Genomic DNA, 21,056 nt, shown 5'->3' on the forward strand with positions numbered 1-21,056 from the left:
GTTGTTTTTATTTTTCATCATGGTGTACTTCTGTTGCTTACCAGGAAGGATACAGAATTGGTGTGTGAGAATGAGGCTTTTATCACCTCAGTAAAGATGTGTGTACCGTAGATCCATTTTTCCTTTTAATATTGCAGTCTTATTTATTTACAGTATTTACTTATCGTCGGTTGAGCCAAAGTGCTGGGCATCACTGTCTTGGCTTCATAATTTTAGCTGTCTTTAGGCTGAAGTGTGGATGTGTGTACTGCTTGGTATTTTGTGATTTATTTATGGTTTCTCCAGCAGTTGGTTCCCTTGAAGATTGCAAGGAGGGGGTAGTAGAGCACCCTAGGGCTCTTAACAAGGTTATTTATCATCACACCACATTGGCACTCTGCACGCATTTTTATTGTGCAATTTAATGGCCGCTCTGGTGGCCACTATTTCAGCTGAGGCCCATATACGACAGACAATAGAAGTGATTGGTCGCTTGAGAATGTTTTTGGATTGAAACACAGGATTGGAAGGAGAGAAGGTAGATGAGGCAGAAACGATTGAGGACTGTTGTCTCCCAGGGGCCTTCTACTGATAAATGGTTCACCCTCTCTTCCCTCTAACCATCATTAAAAATGTCAAATCATTAAAAGCTGCAGTTCTCTATAATCCCCCCCCCCCCCCCCCCCTCTCTCCCCCAAACTGATGCAAGACATCCTCCGCCAGGCTCATCTGGCCTCTCCTTTCCTCTTGTGGAGTATGTTAAATTGCACTCCCAAGTGTTTCAGAGCTAAATTGAAGTTGCACTTCAGTCACTGTGCGCTGATTGTCCTTTTGTAATTATCAGTTGACAATAATATGTCCAGGAGGAGAAAGCAGAGCATATTGGCAGTACAACAGAAGCTAACAAATACCTTTGCACTAGGTCCAACGCCTGAGCAATCATGGAAATTACAACACTGAATGCACAATGGGTCAGTGGTGGTTTTAATGGTTGTTGGCTTGTGACTGAAAGATCCCCGGACTGGCAGGATAAATACGGGTGGGGAAGTGAAAGAGCTGAACTTGTACGTCCCTCATTACCACCGATGTGCCCTTGAGCAAAACTCTTAACCGTCCTACTGGAACAGTTGTGGGTTAAGGGCCTTGAATGAGGGCATTGTGTTTCTGAAAAAAGGATGTATTATTCTCAGTAAAACTGCTCTGGGTAAATGGAGGTTAGAATTAATAGGTGGTGTTTGACTAGAGAAAAGTCACTTCATAAAATACCCACACACCAGTATGCTGTGGACTGCTTCCTCATTGGTTATGTATTTTTATGTTGATTTTTAAAAAAAGTCTGCGTCATTCAGATCACCTTGACTTCTGTTTCCACACCAGCACGCTGCAACAGCTTGCTCACTAGAGCTGTGTGTGGGCAGAGTGGGAGGGAACAGGTGGTGAAGAGTGAGGGGCGTTGGAGAGAAGGCTACTGTGTAAGCCGTGTAAGCCACCCTGCTGTCTCGTCAGACCACACACTATCAAGGCCTGGATCGTTTGGATGTGTGCACGTGTGCCTGCGTGTGTTCGCTTGTTTTTCTCCAGGGCTGATCATTTGGAAGTGATGCACCCCGCTGCCCCCACAGTAGGATAATGAAGTCATTATACCTGCAACTTAACTCAAAAACACCTTGTCTGAACTACAGTTAGTTGCCATGGTAATATTGGCATGGGTGCACCAGGGATTATAGACAAATGTCTGAAATGTGATCGATCCATCAATGGCTTTTTTTTCCATGAATGTACTGTTCATTAACTTTTCATTAGTAGATTAATTGATACCCTGTAACTTCGTTTTACTGGGTTTAGCTTCCTAATGAACTTGATACCTTAGGGGACCTTGAATGTCTTAAGACGAGGTGCTGTGATGTTCTCCGGTTCATTTCATCAGTGTAAGAATTCATAAGGCCCCATAGATGGAAGATACGTTTTAAAACTTTGGTGTTATCCAAACCCACCCAATCCAAGCACTCATTTCATTGCCAAATATTCCCCCCATTGCTAATTTGAATGCATATTTATAAGATAACACCCCTTGCCAAAGTGTGTGTTTGTGTGTAAAAAGGAGTGACATGAGGGAATGGAGACTGGCAGTTCGTATTAATCAGTGAAGTGTCATTCATTACATCTACATGCTCACAGGAAGCCAGGTTATCTTATGTTAACTGGATTTTTCTTAGTCAATTTAAAAAATAAACATTGTTTCTCATTTAAATGTTTTAGAAATGGGGTATATAAGGATAAGAATAATGAGATTTCTTACGTGCGTGTTATTGCATTGATTGCTGCTAATCTCTCAAGTGGCCCAAGTTTCGACAGGCAACATCGGAAGACTCAGCTGACAGAATTACCATTGCACTAAAGCTCCATTTAAGGAGGAGCAGCCAGCACTTTGAGTGCTTTACTTAACAGATGGAATTTTAGAGGAGTTAAGTGCTACTTGACCACAGGGAGGAGTGATGCTGGCACTGAAGCTGCAGCAGTGCTTTCCGCTGTCTGTCATGTGGCTCTCTGTGGTGCACTGGGGGACAGTAATTGATTAACATTAACATCCTTACATTCATAACACTTGGAACTAGGAAGCGCAGGTTTATCTAGCAGTAAAAGTTGTTTGTGTAAGTGACTCAAGAGCCCCTACATCGCCGACGCACCCCAGAGAACAGTTGCATCATTTTTTCCTGGGCTTGATCACTAACTGCCAATGTCAGACAGGGCGCACCAACCCCTTGTCTTTTTAATGTTTGAAGAGTCGCCGTCTTAAAATTTGATGATCATTAAGATTGCACTAGCCCATGAATATTAAAAAGAGCAGAGGTCCCCCACCCCCCCTCTCTTTGCTCTTGTTCTTTTATTCATTCCTTTCTTATCTCGCTTTGTCAACGCCATCTTATTTTGAACTGCTTCATCTCGGCCAGAATTTTAACTGGACCCAAACAAACAGGTTTTCTCAGGAGAACATCCACTAGCACTGTAGTGGCACTTAGTATGTTTAATGCGAAACATTATGTCAGTCCATTGCCTCTAATTGTGCCGTTGAGTGTTCATTAAGATGCTCTGCCAACTATTGTTTATACTGCAAGGCTTTTAATATTAGCAGCACCTAATATTAGTACGCTGTAATGTGATGACCCAAAAGACAGACATGCATGTTGTTTGTTTTGTCCAAACAAGAACCTTTTTAAAATGTAGTAGAACCTCCCCACCAGTGGGCGAACACTGTGTCTTGTGTCTTAGCGTCACACTAATTAAATTTTTTGCTTTTGCTGTTTTCTCTCAACAGGGAACAAGCAGAGCTTTGATGTTGTGACCTGCGCCCGCTTGATTTGGCAGAGATGTACTTTTCTCAAGACGCCTGCAGTTGGATGGATTAACAGGTTAGCTTCCAATCCCACAGCCAACTCTGCTCATCCACCTTCATTACATACTTCATTACATACTTCAGCACTGCCTCCGTCGTCTTTTTAGCTGCTCTCCCATCTATATTCCAAAGCCATGCGGTGTGTTAGATGATACTGGTGGTGATGGAAAGATGGTATTCTGTGCATTAAGCAAAGAGTGAACACACAGTGACCCCAGCAAGTATCATGGCTTTGTTTTGAAAATGATAATGTAGCCTACTGGTGACGGCGAATGGTTGATTGTCGGTGATGTGACGACAGATCTACTAATGACTGATTTCAATGATCTACCTCACATCCTATAACTCAGCGCTGGAAACCTGATCAGACTGGTTTGTGCTTACCTGTAGGGACAGGGAAACTGATACAAGGCAGCTGCTAAATAAATAAAACAGGCCCTAACCCAAAAGCAGCTGATATGTACTACAGGCTTAGAGTGTTTAGGCTCAGGTTCCATCCTGTGGAGGCCCACATCACTACACCTCATCGCTACAGTACACTTCATAATTACAATACAGCATGACCCAGGTACAGCTGACCCATGTCTGTACACTTTTGTGAGAGTTAAATCTACAAAACAAGTCTGAGCCCAAAACTAAATAAGTAAAGCATCAGAAGTTACAGAAAACATCCTAACCTAAACAAACACCATAGTTAGTTCTGACTCCTCTCTCAAGTCCAGATATCAGGATGTTAGAGAGGCGTTTAGTATGATGTGCAAATGAATTCAGGCCACAATGTAAATAATGCAAACATCCTCAAAGCACCACGCAACAACAAATACACAATGGCTGAGGTTGCCATAGCAGTCTGTCAACCACGCAGTGCAGCAAAGAAGCTAAGAGAGGAATTCTCATCTGGCTTATATATTTGAGCCAGATGAGCTTTTATCAACCTGAACTGAAAACACAGCAGAGGAGCCATTCAATATTCAATCTAACATGTAACCAAAACGGCAAACAAATAACTTTGACTTTACTTCATTGTGTGTGTTGTGAGGCAGAGACAGTTAGACAATAAACAGAACCTTCCTTTTTAATAAATACCATATTTTCTTCTGGAATTATGGGTCGTATTATATTCAAGGATGTAAATGGTTACGTAATGATATCAGATGTTTTCGTGAAGTGAGTGGAGTTAGTGTGTTACGCCACGCAATAGTTTATTTTTTTGTGGTGTTGATCTTGTCTATTACAAAAGTTTGTAGTAGTTTCAGGAGCTACGGCCAACATCACCAGGCAATAACAAGTCTTGTCTCTGCGTGCTTACTCTGTGATCATGGCAGCCATACAAGTTGAATTTCTGTATCTGATACAGTCAGTGAATGTGAACCCAGTGACCCCACTACTCTGTCAGTCCTCCTTATTTTTCATACTAATAGACTGGAGTATACACAGTGGATCCCTTAGCTATCATGATAACCAGAGTAGCAACAGACTTTGTCCTGTATATTTGGATATCTACTGTTTCTCTACTTTATGCAGCTCAGTTTGTAATATTTTCTAATCACATCAATGTGTGAAGGGAATGTTGGCGTGGTCAGGGTGTATGTGTGTATATACAAGCTTAAGAAAGCATTACAAAGATGCGAGTCAGCGCTGAAGCAACGACTAGCTCATCCTGCCAGGTTTCCAGTCTCACTCCATAGCTATGTTCAGACAGTCGACCTTTACGGCTTCACCAGACTGATGAAGAATACAGGGTTTGCTCTGTATGCCGAAATGGCTTTGACCAAAAGTTTGATGCTAGTGAAAGGAAGCTGTTTTTTTTATAAAACTATATATGATGATCTGTCTTGCACCCAGCAAAGCCTGTCACTCAGTGCTGGACACTTGGGTTGGGTGATATGGCCAAAAAATAAAATCTTACTTTTTTCCTACTTTTTTTTCTCAAGCTTTGAATTGATTCACAATTTTAAACAAATTTTGTGCAGGATTGAAATATTTCATTTTTTATAGACAAAACAAGAATAATAAGACCTGCACCACTTGCAAGGCTGTCATCATTATGCCTAAAATACAGGTTACCCACATAGCCACTGTTGACTGTCCGAACCAGATGCTTCAACTAAGTAGATCAACTTTAATAATTAGTTTCAGCACAGACAAAACAGAAAACTCACTAAATGATCTGCTGCTGTTTGTGTTAACTTAGAAGACATCAGTGTGATATCTGCAGACTGCTGCTGGCTAGCGTTAGCTACACGGCAGCTACACTTCAACTCTCATATTCAGACAGTAGAGCAGACAGCACAGATCAGTGTGCAGTCATCTTCAGTCTGTCCCTGTTGAGATAGCCATAGCAGCTAGCCACCTGGAGTCACAATAATCCCGTAAACTATAGCAGATGCACATGTAGTGTAACTATTCACATCACAGTTTACGGGACTCAAAATGTCTAATGTAGCCAGCTATCATCTGTTACTTTTTGACTAAAAATAACCTTTTATGTGTATGGTTTTTTGGCAAGAGACTAGGGAAGAGAGAATTTCATGATTGAGACATTTTACTCATTGCGCAAAAACAAATTTGAATAAATCCATTTATGAGGCATATTCAAAACATAATTATGTTATGAAAGAGAGCGCTGTCCGTACTCTTAACCTGCCTAGTCCTGTTTAGGGTCAACAGAGAGGCTGCAGCATATCAGTGTGCACTGGGTTAAATGCAGGGAACAAACAAACACCTATGAAAATTTAGAGCTTCCCTTTCAACTCACCTGCTTGTCATTGGACTGAGAGGAAACCTGAGTACTCTGAGAAAATCCTCATAGACACAAGAAGCGCCAAAGTGTGGTATGAGTGAATATCATTCATTGACCAAATTAAAAATACTGCCATACTTCACCAAGCTCTTACTTGTGTATTGTGTGTTAACAATATGTTAGATGATTTTTGGTTGTATTAAAGCTAACTGGCCGTTTTGGGCTTGCGAGGTCAAAAACTTTTACTGACGGATCACACTTCGCCATGAAAAGATTTCTGTCTCTTCTCCAACACTTGGGAGACATTACCACAGAGGCAGGTTTACCTTTTATGTCTCCAGTGTTTGGATTGCAGTCCGGTGTGTTTGTGTGTGTATGTGTATGTGAAAGACCTGGATTCTCCAAGACGGATAGCTTTGGCTCCTTCCTCCAACACATGGTTGCCAACAGATTCTTCTCTTGGGTAAACGGAGACATGGAGACTGCAAACTGCTACTCATCTTCGGCTTGTGGGTGTGTCTTTGTCTGAGCAGCAGGAAGTTATTTGGACAAATGGGTCTGTTATTGACTAGCCCATTCCCCTGACTGACTAGACGCTTTGATCTGCACATTATAAAGTCACGCATCTACTTTACAGGGGGTGAAAGGAGAATGGTTTTAATGTTTTTGATCGTAAAGCAGTTTACGTGTTTTATACCATTTTATTTCCATCAAGGTTTACAAATCCTGTGTAATTAGTGTTTTATTCCATAGTTCTTAAACTCTCACTCCTCCTTGTCTTTGTTTTCCATGTGTTCATTCACTGACTTTACCTTTATCACCCATTGGACTCATTGATATCAATGAGGCAACACTGTTTTTTTTTTAAATTTCTTGTCGCAATGCCTGCAGTGTACAAGCACACAAACATGTGTATGTCTATTGAGTGTATTTCTGGCCCACTCTCTCTGAACCCTAGCTGAGGTCATTCAGCTTCTTGCTGCACTCATATCCATACACCAGGCCACGTCAAAACAAGGTAGTCCTGCGGCAAGCAGCAGCAGCCTTCAGCGTGGGTGGGTGTTGTTGAGTCTGTTATGAATGTGGTGAGTGTGCATTTTTTTTGTACAGTGAAAGCTCCAGTGTGGTTTTTCTTGCTTGAGTTAATTTGAGCAAGTCATATTGCATTAATATATGTGGAATTCAGCATGAAACACTCTAAGCAAGCATGCAGAGAGGAATGCAGTTGCGCGTCGAGTAAAAAGGAGGGCTTTCTTGTCTCCCAGGGCAGAAAGATGAGAGGAGAGAGAAGCATGGATACATAGGTAGAGAGCGGGGGATGGTGTCAGAGAACGAAGAGATGTAGGGGTTGGGGTGGGATACCTTGTCAGAACTTAGCTTATCATACAAATGCATCTTAATTTCAAAAATCCATTTGTATCCCTCTGCTTTGCCCAACTTTTAGACATCAAAACACAATCAAAAACTAGAATCAGAGGATAAATCTGTTTTTATTTAAGTTAACATGGCTACCCTACTGTGTTATTAAAGACCTCATACTGGGCTCTGGTTGGGAAAAAACACAGGGCCGTCCAGCAAAAGAGTGTAACCTTTCTCTATTTTTGCCAAAACACGATGCGATCTCGTCCGTGCGCATTGCCATTAGATTACTTTGTAGCGTGGGTGGGGTAATTCTAGTGCTCCCCTCAGGCATTGAGGATAAAATGATTGATACTATGAGGAAGGATTTTATAACTCTGAAAAGTTATCAGTGACAAAGTGCTGTGCAGTGTTATGGTGTTGCATAAACCCTCAAACTATTTGAATATCAGAACTGTTGGTCTCAGCGCTCATAAAGCATCCAAAAATAGTAATATTGAGTCCCAACGTTTAATCCATCTGACAGGTTTGTTTTCTGGTGTATAATGAGGATTACACAAGATGTAAACTAGAAATACATCATCTGTTTTTCCCCCCAAACATGTCCTTAGAACATGAAACCAAACTGAAGGATTAAAAAAAACATAGATGTGAATGTCCTCATTTAGATGAGCTCCACACAGTTGCCAAGGCAAATGTCTGAAATGCTGCCTCTGAGTTTCATACTTCTTGAAGTGATAGTCAGGTTAAACCAGTGCACAAAGAAACAACGTTAAAATGCAAAGGGGGATGAGAGATGCAGATCCATACTACATCAAACAAACGGAGGCAAAGGTCTGTCTGCTTTATCTCGGTCGAGTGGAAAATAGGAGGAGCATGAGTCCCTGGTAAATTTAGACATTTGTCTGTCTGAGCTGTCATACAGAGTCTGCTTGTTGTCACAGTACAAGTCTATACAGTCAGTAGAGGGAAAGTCCACAGGTTGCAAAACCACTCCAGAGATCAAAAATGAGAAATTCACTTCACCTCGCAGCTGAATGCAGCTCACTGTTTGGATGGAGCGCTATCTTGGAGTGAGAGTGAACAGACATTCAGACTTAAGACTTTCCTGATTCATTTAGTGTATAAAATGTCAAAAAAAATGAAAATGCACCACAGGAATTTCTCAGAGCCCGATATGACAGCCAACAGTTCAAAACCCAAACATATTCAGTTTACAGAGAAAGTGGAGAAACTTACCTTACTTAACCTGCACTTCTTTGAAAACTGAGATCAATTCATGAGTCAATCAATTATCAAAATAGTTGCTGATTAATTATCTTTTGATTGATAGAAGTTGATTGACTATTCATTGCAGCACTAGACTTGATTGATATTGCAGTTCATATTTTGTAGAATAAAATATTTTCCTGATAGATCATTAGCTTTAACTTGACATCATCTAGAGCTGACTGTGCAATCGTCACCTTGCCATACATACCGGTAGGGGTGTGTGATATGACCATATTAGATTGTGAACGATTAAAATGTCTCCACGATCTGCCTTTACAGAGAGATCGTTAGCATCGTGCTACAGTGCACATTGTATCAGTTCAGTATGCTAGCAGGAGGCTAACAGGTAACAGCACCAATATGGCGAGCGCCTCCTGCCACATCTGCTGGTGAAATCTCTAGCAGCTTTAATGTCCTGCTAAGAAGCTCCCCTGCTGCACATTATGTTAAACTGACAGCTGGGCTACAGGTAAACACCACTGTTTAGCGATTAGCCCACCTGCTAACTGATAACACTAACTTCTGTCATACTGCAAGCTAGCATGATGTCAGCTCTGGAGTACTGTTTTTTTTTTTAACGGTGCACACCCTGCTAGTTATCTGAATCAATCAACTTATCAACTATTTGCTTTTCAGCTGTGAAATGAGTTGTCATTGTACTGTTAGTTTGGTTTCACACTGCAGTGTCCATTTTAAACAAGGCTAAAAAGATTGTCACTACTTCTTAATGCAGCTTTGCGCACCTGCTCTTCTTTATTTATAGAACTGTTTGTGTTTCAATGTAATTTTGTCTTTCATGGGTGTATGTTTTTATGTTGTCAGTGAGTCCCTAACCTAAGACACATTTCATTATGTGATAGACATTTTTTGAATCTTGAGTACTGTTCAGTAACTTGAAAAACCGTCCAACATGAAAAAGAACTTTTATAACTTTGAACTCTGATATGATATTCTTGCCATATTACCCACCTATACATACCAGCACAGTGGTGTAAAGGAAGTGAAACTTAAAAAAAACTATCAAGGACGACTGCTCACTGATGTAGTGCCATGGCAGTCAGCAAAACCACATGCTAGATTTTACACTCGAAGTTCCTTTTTAACATTTGAATGCAACACAAGACAGACTTCTAAAGCGCTGGTGCTTTCTCCAACACCCGTCCTTGACTGGCCCAAAGCGCTCTGTCCAGTTCAGCAGAGCAAAGTGGAAACGAGCTGTTGAGCTGCAAATGTGGGAGAACTGTGTGTGTGTATGTGTGCGCGTGTGTGTGTGCGTGTGTGTGTGTGTGTGTGTGTGTCCTATTTCCTTCCACCGTCTTCGAGAGGCGCGCAGTCAGTGCATCTGTGAGAGTGGGTGGTTTTGTACTGCTTGGGAAAGACTTTGAGCGTGCTCCACACTAAGCCCTCCCCTTCTCCCTCCCTCTCTATCGTTCCCTCTCTTCCCTCCTCCCTCCAGCAGCTGTTTTCCTGTCTAAGCTGGGAACTGGAGCCAGGCTGTTTTTCCCCATCCCCGCGTCACAAGCAGGAACTCACCCGACTTGTCGGCATACGCAAACACGCAACACACTCTTTTTGTCTGTCTCTGCCCTGTCCCACACTCGTCTGGCTGTTGACTGTGTACTGACCTCATTTTGGACTACAGACTGAGGAATAAGTATCCCCACTCTTTTACTTGACTGCTGTGACTGCGTGTTCACATTGCTGTGTGAGAGCCGTCTGACTGTTTGGAGAAATGCTTTCATGGTAAGATGTCTCTTCCCTCCTCACTGGCCACTTCTGTCTCTTGACCTCTTGTTTGTACTTTTCTCCGTCTGTGATATTTTCTCGGGTTTCCCGTCTCTCCGTTGGCAAAACTGTTGCTGGGCTTGTTCCATGCTGACAGTTCCCAAAGTCTTTCTGTCTGTGTCTTTAAGCTTTTTCAGGGTTTCCACATGTCCCAGAATGGTCTTGTAATGAATTAAATTAAACATCAAAGCTCTAGCATGTCTTAAATGAGAATAAATGTGGCATTCATTGCTTTACTTGTTTAAAAAATGTAGGTTTTCTGATGAGCTGTTATTTCCAGTTAAAAATGGGTGAAATGTTTCTATATTTCACCCTGTCATGCCGGCTTATTATTTGAGCTAAAGTCCGCTGTAATCTCTTGTTGCTTGTTGCATCTTAACTAGTTGGGTTTGTATATAAAAAGGAAGAACTGTTAAGTTGCTGTTCCAACCAGCCACCCTGACCTCTCCAGCACGGCTGTAATCACACTTTCCGTGTAGCGTTTCACACCGGGTGACTGAAAGGTGGGAGAGCGACACATGATTAAAGACTTTGTGTATTGCGTTACACTGCTGCTACGCTAGGCCAGTTCAGTCCTGACTCGTAGTTATACTTGGCAAAAACTGGGAGTTAGTTATGTATGGCTGGTTAGATGAAATACTCCAGTAAGTTCAAGACGTTACACTAACTATTTTGAATGTGTTTGAGCTGTTGTATTATATCAAGCCTGCTTATTTCAAATGTTTGATCCTTATTGATACCAGAGAGACAGTAATGAGTTGAACAGCTTTAATCATATTTTCTTTCCAAAGCTTATTGACACTTCTGTCAGGGAAACAAAATGGCATCTTTGTTGTGGTCATTCTTCATAGTGAAAATTTCTTAGTATCTGGAATAGTTCCAGTGCAAGAAAATTAAATCCTGTGACATTTCTCATCCTCAACTAAGCAGCTGGAGCCTCACAAAATCCCTTATCCTCCCATCTCTTCATGTGGTTCCTGGAATAATGCCACCTCAGAGTTTAGAGACACACTGAGGGAATCTATAAACCGTGATGACGACAATCTTCCAGTTTCATTGCATGTTTACACTGTCGTGGTCGCAATCTGAGAGGGACTGTACAATAGCGATTGAGAGGCTTGTCAGAGTGCAATGAAAGCCTGGTAAACTGTAGTGTGACGTTAATTGGAGAAAAAAAAAAATCGGATGCAAGCAGAGACATGTCATCAACTTGCGTCATCTATCTACGTTGCTCTGATGTTTTGAAAATGTGGGAAAAACAGTAAGCAAGCTTTGGCCGTAGCACTCGGATGCATCGAAAAGTTACAGGAGGAGGAGACTGTGAAGCTGCCGGCAGCCAGAGGAAGAGGGTCACACGAAATGCTGATTTAGCTAAATGAGGATTGGAGTAAATGTTTTTAGCAGTCATGTTAGGCTAGCTGGCCAATGTATCCTGCATCATTTCATGTCTTATTCTGATTGGTTGGTTTGAAAACATGGTTTATAGCAACAGTCACATCGGGGGATTTTGGTCTATAATTTGCTGACACCATCAGAATTGGGGCCCAACCAATACTTGTTTTTTGGGGTCGATACTGATATTAGGGAGCGTTATCAATATATACACATTTTTTTGCAATGATTTTTCAAGTGTGGTTATCAAACAATTGTGACAAAGATATGTAATGGAGGCACGATATTTTACAGTTTAACAATAAACTTTATTGTATAAAATGACATCAGTGCGCTGAAACAGTAAACTGAGAATTTAATAATTAAAATAACAGAACAAAAAAAACATGTACATATATTAAACTTGAATTAAGGAAAAGGATCAAATATACATAAAATGCTGCCTATATAACTTAAAAAAAAATAAATCTGTGTATATCGGACAACATATACGCCAATACCGATATATCTGTGATAGGCCAATATCGGCATTATCACCAATATATCAGTTACCACAGCAGGCTTTGGTTGTCATGAACATCTGTACAAAATTTGGTGCCAAGCCATCAATTAGATCAATTACATGTTGAGATAATTCACAAAACAAGCTTTTAAAAACTTTGACCTGTTGGTGGCACTAGAGAAAAAAATCAGAGGATCATCAAAGTCAAGGAATGTGAGTATCTTTTTTTTTCCTCAGTCAAGTGCAGAGAGACTGGAAACATGGGTAGAGAGAGGGGTATGCATCTTAACCAGCTGGCTACCAGGGCGCACAGGATATTAAATATCTGTAGCAAATGTCATGGCAATCCATCAAATAGTTAGATTTCTATCTGGACCCAAGTGGTGGACGGATCGACATGGCCACTCCTATAGCCATGAAGCTAGCATGGCTGATAAACCAGTTGGTAGTCTGTATTTGTAGGCCAAAACAGTCTCGTTAGTTTATGCTCCAAATACAAATGTTAAATATGTCTAATAAAAAGTCGCTACTGCCACACTAGTTTTTGTTCAGCTTTGCTTTACACTGGTGTTGTCACTTCATGTTCTTTTGCTTGTAGAAGGAAAAAAAAGAGGCGAATGTTCAGAATCCTTAGATGGAGCACAAACCTTAAAATGCATGGCATAAATCCATGTTGGGATTCAACCATTATTAATTTTTTTTTTTACTTTGGATTATACTCTGGGTTAATGTGGTTGTCCTTTCCCCTTAAACACTGGATGTTGGAGAACACTTTGAATACTTCAGTGCAATTTCAGACCAGGGAAAATGAATCTGGAATCTGAAAACACACAGTGAGATGAAGTGCAAAGTCCAGTTTGCATACATACGATTTGGCGTCTGCAAACTTTGTCTAGCCATTTATTCAGCCCTGTAATATGGTAACTAAGCTAAATGATAAGTTTGTCATTGGCAGAGTAAGAGTACATACATACATGCTCATACCCGTGTCGTCATTGCCCCCTGCTGATGTTCCAGCACCGGTGTGCAGATAAGAGTGTGTGCGTATGTTTGAGTGGGTGATACTTCAAAGTTCCTGCATTAGCAGTCTGCATTTTTGTGCCCTCGAGTCATGTGTGTGTGTGTGTGTGTGTGTGTGTGTGTGTGTGTGTGTGTGTGTGTGTGTGTGTGTGTGTGTGTGTGTGTGTGTGTGTGTGTGTTAGGGCGGGGTAGGGGTTGCTTGTGTTAAGACTGGCTGTGCATGTTTGATATGCTAACAATGGTTGTCACGCTACCAGCGGCCTTCTTCATGTCACTGCCTCCCGTGCTCGAGATAAGTTTTCTGCTGCGGATTCCAAGTCAAGTTGCATCTTAAACAGTCCCGGCTCCTCCTCGCATCCAATCTCTTCTACACCCACAAGAGAGGAAAAACCACTGGGCTGATATTAAGATCTGCTTTTTAAAAGAAGCGGAGGACATTAAAACGAAAGTCAAAAGTGAAGGAAATGAAGCAGAGATTGTTCATGGTTCGTAGCCACTGTATTTGACACTGGATAATCCCCTTCACTGAATTCAGCTCTCTTAATCTGAACATGTGTGGACTGCAGCCCTTCTTCCTCGCAGTTCAGGGTTCCCACTATCACGCATCACTCATCTGCAGTCATCTCATGTGTTTCTCTCCTCTGTCATCAGTTCTCTCATCTCTCCTTCTCCTTCATGTTCCTCCTTTACTTTTCCTTGCCCATCATCTCTTTCGCGGACCCTCCTCATCAACCCTGACCTTCTTCACGGCCAGCTTTCGCCCGTCCTTTCACTATCCTTTTTTGATATTAAATCAGCTCCCTCCACATCTCCTCATCCTCAACTCCCTATGCAGTAGAGTGAGAGAGGAAGGCTGATTCCCCTTGTAGATGGTACACAGGATATACATGTCCAACGCTTGGATGCAGATTTGGAGACAGTAGTAATAGTTGTTGGCAGCCTTATTTGGGGGGGGGGGGGGGATTACTCTGAATTGTCTTTTTGTGGCTCCATGTTTTGTCGAAGGTGAGCGTCCCCCCTTTTTACCACATGATGACCTTGTCTCCTGACCCCTCGGATGTGTCTCGCTGTCTCTCAGTGCTCATTTGAAAGTAATGACTCTTTGTCATTTTGTTGTGACTGCTAGCATGATCACAGGGTCTATATATTTTTGTGGGTATCATTTTGTTTTCACTGTGAGAACATCATAAATGTTGCTTTGCATGTCAGCAGCAAGACTTGCTAAATGTGCGGGGTTTTCTCAGGAAATAATAAAATGACCGCAGGCTTTCCAAAGCTTTTTATTGCAGAGATTGCTTCCCCTCGCTGAGCTCCCTTAACTAACATCAGAAATGAATACACTTCATTATAACTTGGCCAAACAGGCTTTATCGTCACATTGTGTATGGATTAAATATGCACGTAATGTGAGACCGGTCAGCAGATGACAGTGCTCGGGAGGTTTTGCTTTGTTGATTCATCTTGTAATGATTAATCAGCATGTCACAATTCCAGGGTAAAAATGACCCTGTTTTTTTGAGACTATTATGTTTTTTTTGTATTTCTGTTGTCTGCAGACGGTTGTAGATAAAGGGCTCGATCAGTTACAATCAGCTGTGTGTGTGTGAGTTCAGAAGAGCTCTCTGAACACCAGGGCAGAGGCAGCACGAGCCGGTCAAACACTAGGATGAAGTTGATTTTCAGGTTTGACATTCACCAGCCGGAAGTGTCTTTTTGATGTCAGCAGCTCCATGTGGATGGCATCAAGTATTCTCAAAAGGTTTTTTTTTTTTAGAGAGGTTGACAGGACCACATCTCTGTCTCTCTGTCTCTCCCACCGGCGATAACTGTCGATGTAATCAATCAGCTGGTTATAAAAAACATTTACAACCTATTCAAGATAATCACTTTGATTTAATATTAGTGTTTAGACTGTGCAGGACAGTTAAGCAGAAAAGAAGGGATTTCATGTTGTTTAAGCCCAATCATTTCTATTACTTCTGTAATATTTGAACTCTACAGGGTACACAGGTAGACAAGTTAGAAACAAACAGCCTCACCAACATGACACGCCTGTCACACATACTCATAAACTCATAGAACATTGTAATGTAATAATAATAGACTTGGACTCAGACTCAAAGTGCTCTGAATACATTAAACCATATTGACTGAATACAAATTTACGTGTGTGTGTGTGTGTGTGTGTGTGATCCAGACGTGGTTGCTGTAGTTAAATTGTAGACATCTCTTTAAATGTCACTGTATGTATTGTAGATTAATTGGACACTGTGGTAGGCTATCTGCAACACGACTGCTTATTCTTTTTCTCATCACATTTTCATTCTCTCTCCGGATCCTCATGAATCATCTCTTTCTGGCTTGTCACCTGATGGTTTGGCCCAGTGTTCCCTTACTGATGACCAATGCTTGAAGAATTTCCAGCAAAATCAGTGTGTGTGTGAGTGTTAAGGGCTCGTATGTGGCGTGAATGTTACAGGCGCGCAAATAAATGTCAACTTAATGGTTGGTAGCCACTGTGATTACAGTCTCTTTGTCAATGACTACATTATGCTGTGTGATAAATTGCTCCATGCCTCGTCTCTGGTGTTTATAAATGAATTCATACGGAAATGGAGAGTTTGTCACTCTTCATGAGTTGTAGTCATGAGATAGTGCCAGTGAATGTTGAGAGTAGTCCTTTTTTTTGTTGTTGTTGTTGGTAAAGCTGTTGTTCACACATTTTCTTTCTTGATCTTGCATCTCTGTTCACCTCTACAATTCACAACGTGTTTACTTTGTGACATTTAAACACACTGGGAATGCAAAACCATGACATGTGAAAACGTTTTCCTGCTCTATATGATCTGAAACCAAAATAATTTATGCCTGCATCAAGCAAATGACTTTCCAATAATGTAATGCTCCAGTGACAACTACTTAACATATCTCCAGAGAAAAAGAGGCATCTGTTTGGCTGATTTTTAAATGTAGGTAAATGTTAAAGTTCTGCATAAGGCTGCTCTGTGTGTGTGTGTGTGTGTGTGTGTGTGTGTGTGTGTGTGTGTGTGTGTGTGTGTGTGTGTAAGTGTGTGTGTAAGTGTGTGTGTAAGTGTGTGTGTAAGTGTGTGTGTAAGTGTGTGTGTAAGTGTGTGTGTAAGTGTGTGTGTGTGTGTGTGTGTGTGTGTGTGTGTGTGTGTAAGTGTGTGACCGGGTGGGATATTTCACTCAAGCGTCACTGTTCTGTACTTTCCCTGGAAGCATCATGTGGAGTCCTTTCCTAAGAAACTATAGGGGATTGAGAAACACAGTAGGGGCATTGCATGTAGGAAAGTCTGATAAAGGGGAGGACAAGGAGGGATGTCATTACAGCAGATCTGGAGCAGCTCTTTTGACTTGGTAATACAGAGAAACTGTGTGCGCATGTTTTTGGGGGGTGTGTGGTTATTTATTGAAGTAAGGGTGAAGTCACTGAGGGCTCTCAGTTTGCTTGCCGTGAAAGCTCAGCATATACATTACGTTTTCTTATGAAGACTCATAAAATATGAATTGCATCACATTTGTTTGCTTGGTGGGGACAGTATTTGCTAAGAAGATGGGAGTGCGTATTGCCTGACTGTTTTCAGAGGAAGTCACCAGCAAGTTTCATCAAAACCTCCTCCCTCTGTCTGTGTTTATATGTCATTATTTCTTTAAAAGGCACTTAACACTAACTGATTGAGTTTAATTTGTATTGGTGTGGACTGTATACCTAATTGTATATGTTTCTGAAAGAAGGGATAGTTTGTATTAGTCTCTGCAATGAAACACAGGGCTGACAGGGTGGTCTATGGAGGAGACCACATTTTAGTAATAACAGGTGTCTGGTGTTTGTAGGCGTCATCTCAACTTGTTTGCTGCACATTTACACTGAACATTAACATCCGAGATCCAGGTCAGATGTCTAAAATGCTGGTACCCGGCTTTTAGATTAGTTTTCTAATACTTTTACTGTATCTCTATCTCTAGTCCACACTTGAGATCGGCTACTAAAGAGGGGAAATGGTTTTCTAGTGAAATTCTAGAAATAAAGAGAAATGTATCCATCATTTCTCCTCCTCCTGTCATGTCCTCCCCTTTCTGCAGCTCTGGCTGGAAGCCAGTGCTGTTGATGCCATATTTGTGCTTCTGTCTCTGCCAGTCTGCATCACTGTTTGATATGCATGTATGAATAAGAAACACATCTTTTGTTGGTGACGTTTTATAAACAAAATGAGTTTAATCAAATTATTCATCAGAGCTGATCATATTAAAAAGGTTTCCATGGTAAAATTCACATTGTGAACTGTCCCCAGAGGTACGTGTTGTTTCAACATGCAACCTTCTGCCTGTACCTTGTACCTTTTAATATTTACTAGAGGCTGCCAATACATTATCTATGACAGGTCAACATGCTAAATGGCTTATTTCAAGCAGTTGCTGATAAACCAAGAGTGACTGATATTAAACAATTTCAGACTTTATGTCAGCCACATAATCTTTTCTTTTTGTGTGTTTCAGGAGTGTCATTCCCCCTGGTAGAAGAGAGTGTCTGTGTCCAACGGCATCTTTCCACCCAGGACCCACAGTGTTGCTGTTGCGCCCATGAGGTAACGTCAGGACCGATCACCCCCTCATTGCCACCCTTGGTCCATCCATTTCCCTCCCCTCTGCCCCTTCCTCCCTTGGACCCACCCAGCCATGGGCCAGAAGATCTCAGGCAGTATCAAGTCAGTGGATGTACGCGGGGAGCCCTCCTATCGGCCAGTGCGCCGTGAACTTCGGGGTCCAGATTTCTGTCGGCCCCCGAGGCTGGACTTACTGCTGGACATGCCGCCAGCCACGTCTGAGACCCAGCTGCGCCACGCCTGGAACCCTGACGACCGGTCCCTCAACGTGTTCGTGAAGGAGGATGACAAGCTGACGTTCCACCGACACCCCGTAGCACAGAGCACAGACTGTATCCGTGGCAAGGTGGGCTACACTAGGGGCCTCCACGTTTGGAGGATTCATTGGCCGGCCAGACAGAGAGGCACACACGCCGTAGTGGGTGTGGCCACAGCCGAAGCACCTTTACACTCAGTGGGCTACACGGCCCTGGTGGGATCGGACTCAGAGTCCTGGGGCTGGGACCTGGGTCGGAACAGATTATACCATGATGGAAAAAACCGGCCAGTTTCCACGTCGGCGCCCACATACCCCTGTTTTCTGGAGCCAGACGAGTCATTTGTGCTTCCAGATTCTCTGACAGTCATACTAGATATGGACGAGGGCACACTGAGCTTCATGGTAGACGGACAGTATCTGGGAGTAGCTTTCAGGGGCTTAAAGGGCAAGAGACTGTATCCCATCGTCAGCGCTGTGTGGGGGCACTGTGAAGTTTCTATTCGCTACGTCAACGGACTGGATCGTAAGTGGCACAGCTCTGACAAGCACACACACATACAGACACTTGAAAAGCTTTTCAGTGACAGAATAATATTTAACAAGCGACTGTACAGGAGTCGTGTAAATTGTGCAATTATTTAGTTTTTCATTCTTCTAAACTTGTATGGCTGTTTAATGGCTGGCACAAAACATTAGTAGCACTATATTTGACCTGTTGAATTATGAGGACAATGTGTGAATCATAACTTTATGTAATGTCTCCATATATTTCATTCTCTCAACTGTCTTCACACATGCCTCCTGCTGTTAGTTTGCTGCTATAGTGCTTAGTTATGGAGCTACATAATTTATGGGGGGAAAAAAATCAGATGGCAGCATTTAGTTCAACAGCTTCTTAAGTGAAAGATAGTTGTATTTTTCCCCAATAGTACAGAAATAGTACAACTGAGAGTGTCTGATGTCTGAAGCGAGACATCCTTGTGTTCAGCAGAGTTAATTCCCTACAAATATGTTTGCTGTCAAAACACTTTTTAGTCTAATCCCTGTTTAAATGAACATACTCCCTCATTATCACAGTCAGCTGGGTAATATATGCTCATACACTGCTCTGACTGCTGACACCCAATTGAATTTGATTTCCAGTAAATACAGGTTTAAATTCTATTTATAATTAATAATTTATATTAAACAAAGTGTCTAAGTGTCTATTTAGCCAATCATTTTCCAAATATGATGAAGTCCAGTGCCAGGTTCAGTGTTGCTGTTTGCATTTGAGTCACAGCAGAAATGTTTCGAGGTGGATGTGGTTGGTAATATTTCACAGTACAGGGATGTTATGTTTATGGGTAAAGCTCAGTATAGGCTTATATTAAGACCTGCTCACCAAGGCTGCGAAGGCCCAGAGTGAGATTTGTACTGCAACAACTTCAAGTCCAGTAACAAAACCCAGGGTTAGACCAGATGGGAGATAAAGGGGGGAGAGATTGGAAACGTGATTCTAGGAAAGACATGTGTGTTCAGTTGTCACGTTTGGGCAACGGTCAGTGATGTCTGTGTCTAGCTGCAAAACAAAGAGCACTTGTTTTGAGGATAGACGGTGAGAGAGCAGTCTGGATCAGGCTGCTGAGTCATTTGGACAGACCTCAGTAAAGCCTGTACCCTTTTGAGAAGTCAAGGTCATACAGTGGCTGAAACTGTAAAGGACAGAGCCTCTGTGTGTCTGTCTATCTTGTCTGTACGTCTGTTCTTTGCTTCTCTTGACAACCGTTCATCTGATCTACTTCGCCGATAAATTATCGAGAATTAATCAATTTTGACGGAGAATTTCTGTTTTTAACCAGCGCGGCTTTTCTTCTTTACGGCACTGGTTTAGCAGCCCAGGACCAGTTGCATGCATTGTAAATCATCTCACATGATGCTACTCAGCCAATTAAATCTGTACATTCCGATAAGCACTGCAACTAGAGTAAGTGAGTGAGATATACACAGTCGCACACAAACAGGGGAGAAATAAGTGAGTCAGAGAAGTGATTTCACATGGCCTGCTCTAAAAAGAGACAATTAAACAGTAAAAACAGCTTTTAATCAAGAATGGAAAGACCCTTACATGTCCCTTCTTCCCACGGGTACTTCAAAACCAGTGTGTCTCATATGTTCCAGAGATAGGGCTGTGCAATATGACGAGAGAAAAACATCAACATCATTTCATATTATGCTCTATTGTTTATTTTATGACACAAATCACAGTCTTTGTGTATATTTTTCGTTATTTGGAGTCTGTCCATCTTTTGTGAATCACAATAAATAAATTATTCTTCTTGGCTTTTTACTCGGAAAGCTTTTATTGCACTTACAGTAACATAACATAAGTTGTCATCAACTCTCCACAGCTGTCTGTCTCTCCTGCTGCGCTGCGCACACACAGAAGGCTCTCAGCCCCGCCCGCGCTGAGAGAGAGCAGAGAAGAGAGAGACTGTCTTTATTTATGTTCTTTACCAAAACTTATGTGCACTTGTTTAATTTCACCTCAGTGTGAGAGTATCTGCTGCATTTTGCTGTCATAGTCAAGCTGCTCTCCTCTGCTCTCTATGGTTCACCGTGGACGGGGCCGAGTCCTCCGTGTGCGTGCTGCACACACAGGAGAGACAGTGAACCAGGTGAAGTACTCGAGCTGACAGTAACTGCACTCGTTATGTTACTGTAAGTGCAATAAAAGCTTTAAAAAT

At 41.9% G+C, this 21,056-nt stretch overlaps 1 protein-coding gene across 4 annotated transcripts in view; it reads left to right on the forward strand.

Annotated features, from left to right (window-relative positions):
* The window catches only part of LOC137185716 (SPRY domain-containing SOCS box protein 4-like), a 45,818-nt gene that overhangs the window by 11,729 nt on the left and 13,033 nt on the right, over positions 1-21,056 (forward strand). For 2 of the 4 annotated variants that reach the window (XR_010928902.1, XM_067594040.1), the window contains exons 2-3: positions 3,296-3,389; positions 17,965-18,853. Coding sequence is in view for 3 of the 4 variants with exons in the window: in XM_067594040.1 (XP_067450141.1) it covers positions 18,145-18,853 (709 nt within the window). In the remaining variant the exon portion in view is untranslated. Of the gene's footprint in view, positions 1-3,295; positions 3,390-10,228; positions 10,491-17,964; positions 18,854-21,056 lie in introns of those variants that run through there. The other 2 variants (XM_067594041.1, XM_067594042.1) reach the window with 2 other exon arrangements.

This window comes from Thunnus thynnus, chromosome 7 (assembly GCF_963924715.1).
Source record: "Thunnus thynnus chromosome 7, fThuThy2.1, whole genome shotgun sequence".
NCBI classification, from domain to species: Eukaryota; Metazoa; Chordata; class Actinopteri; order Scombriformes; family Scombridae; genus Thunnus; species Thunnus thynnus.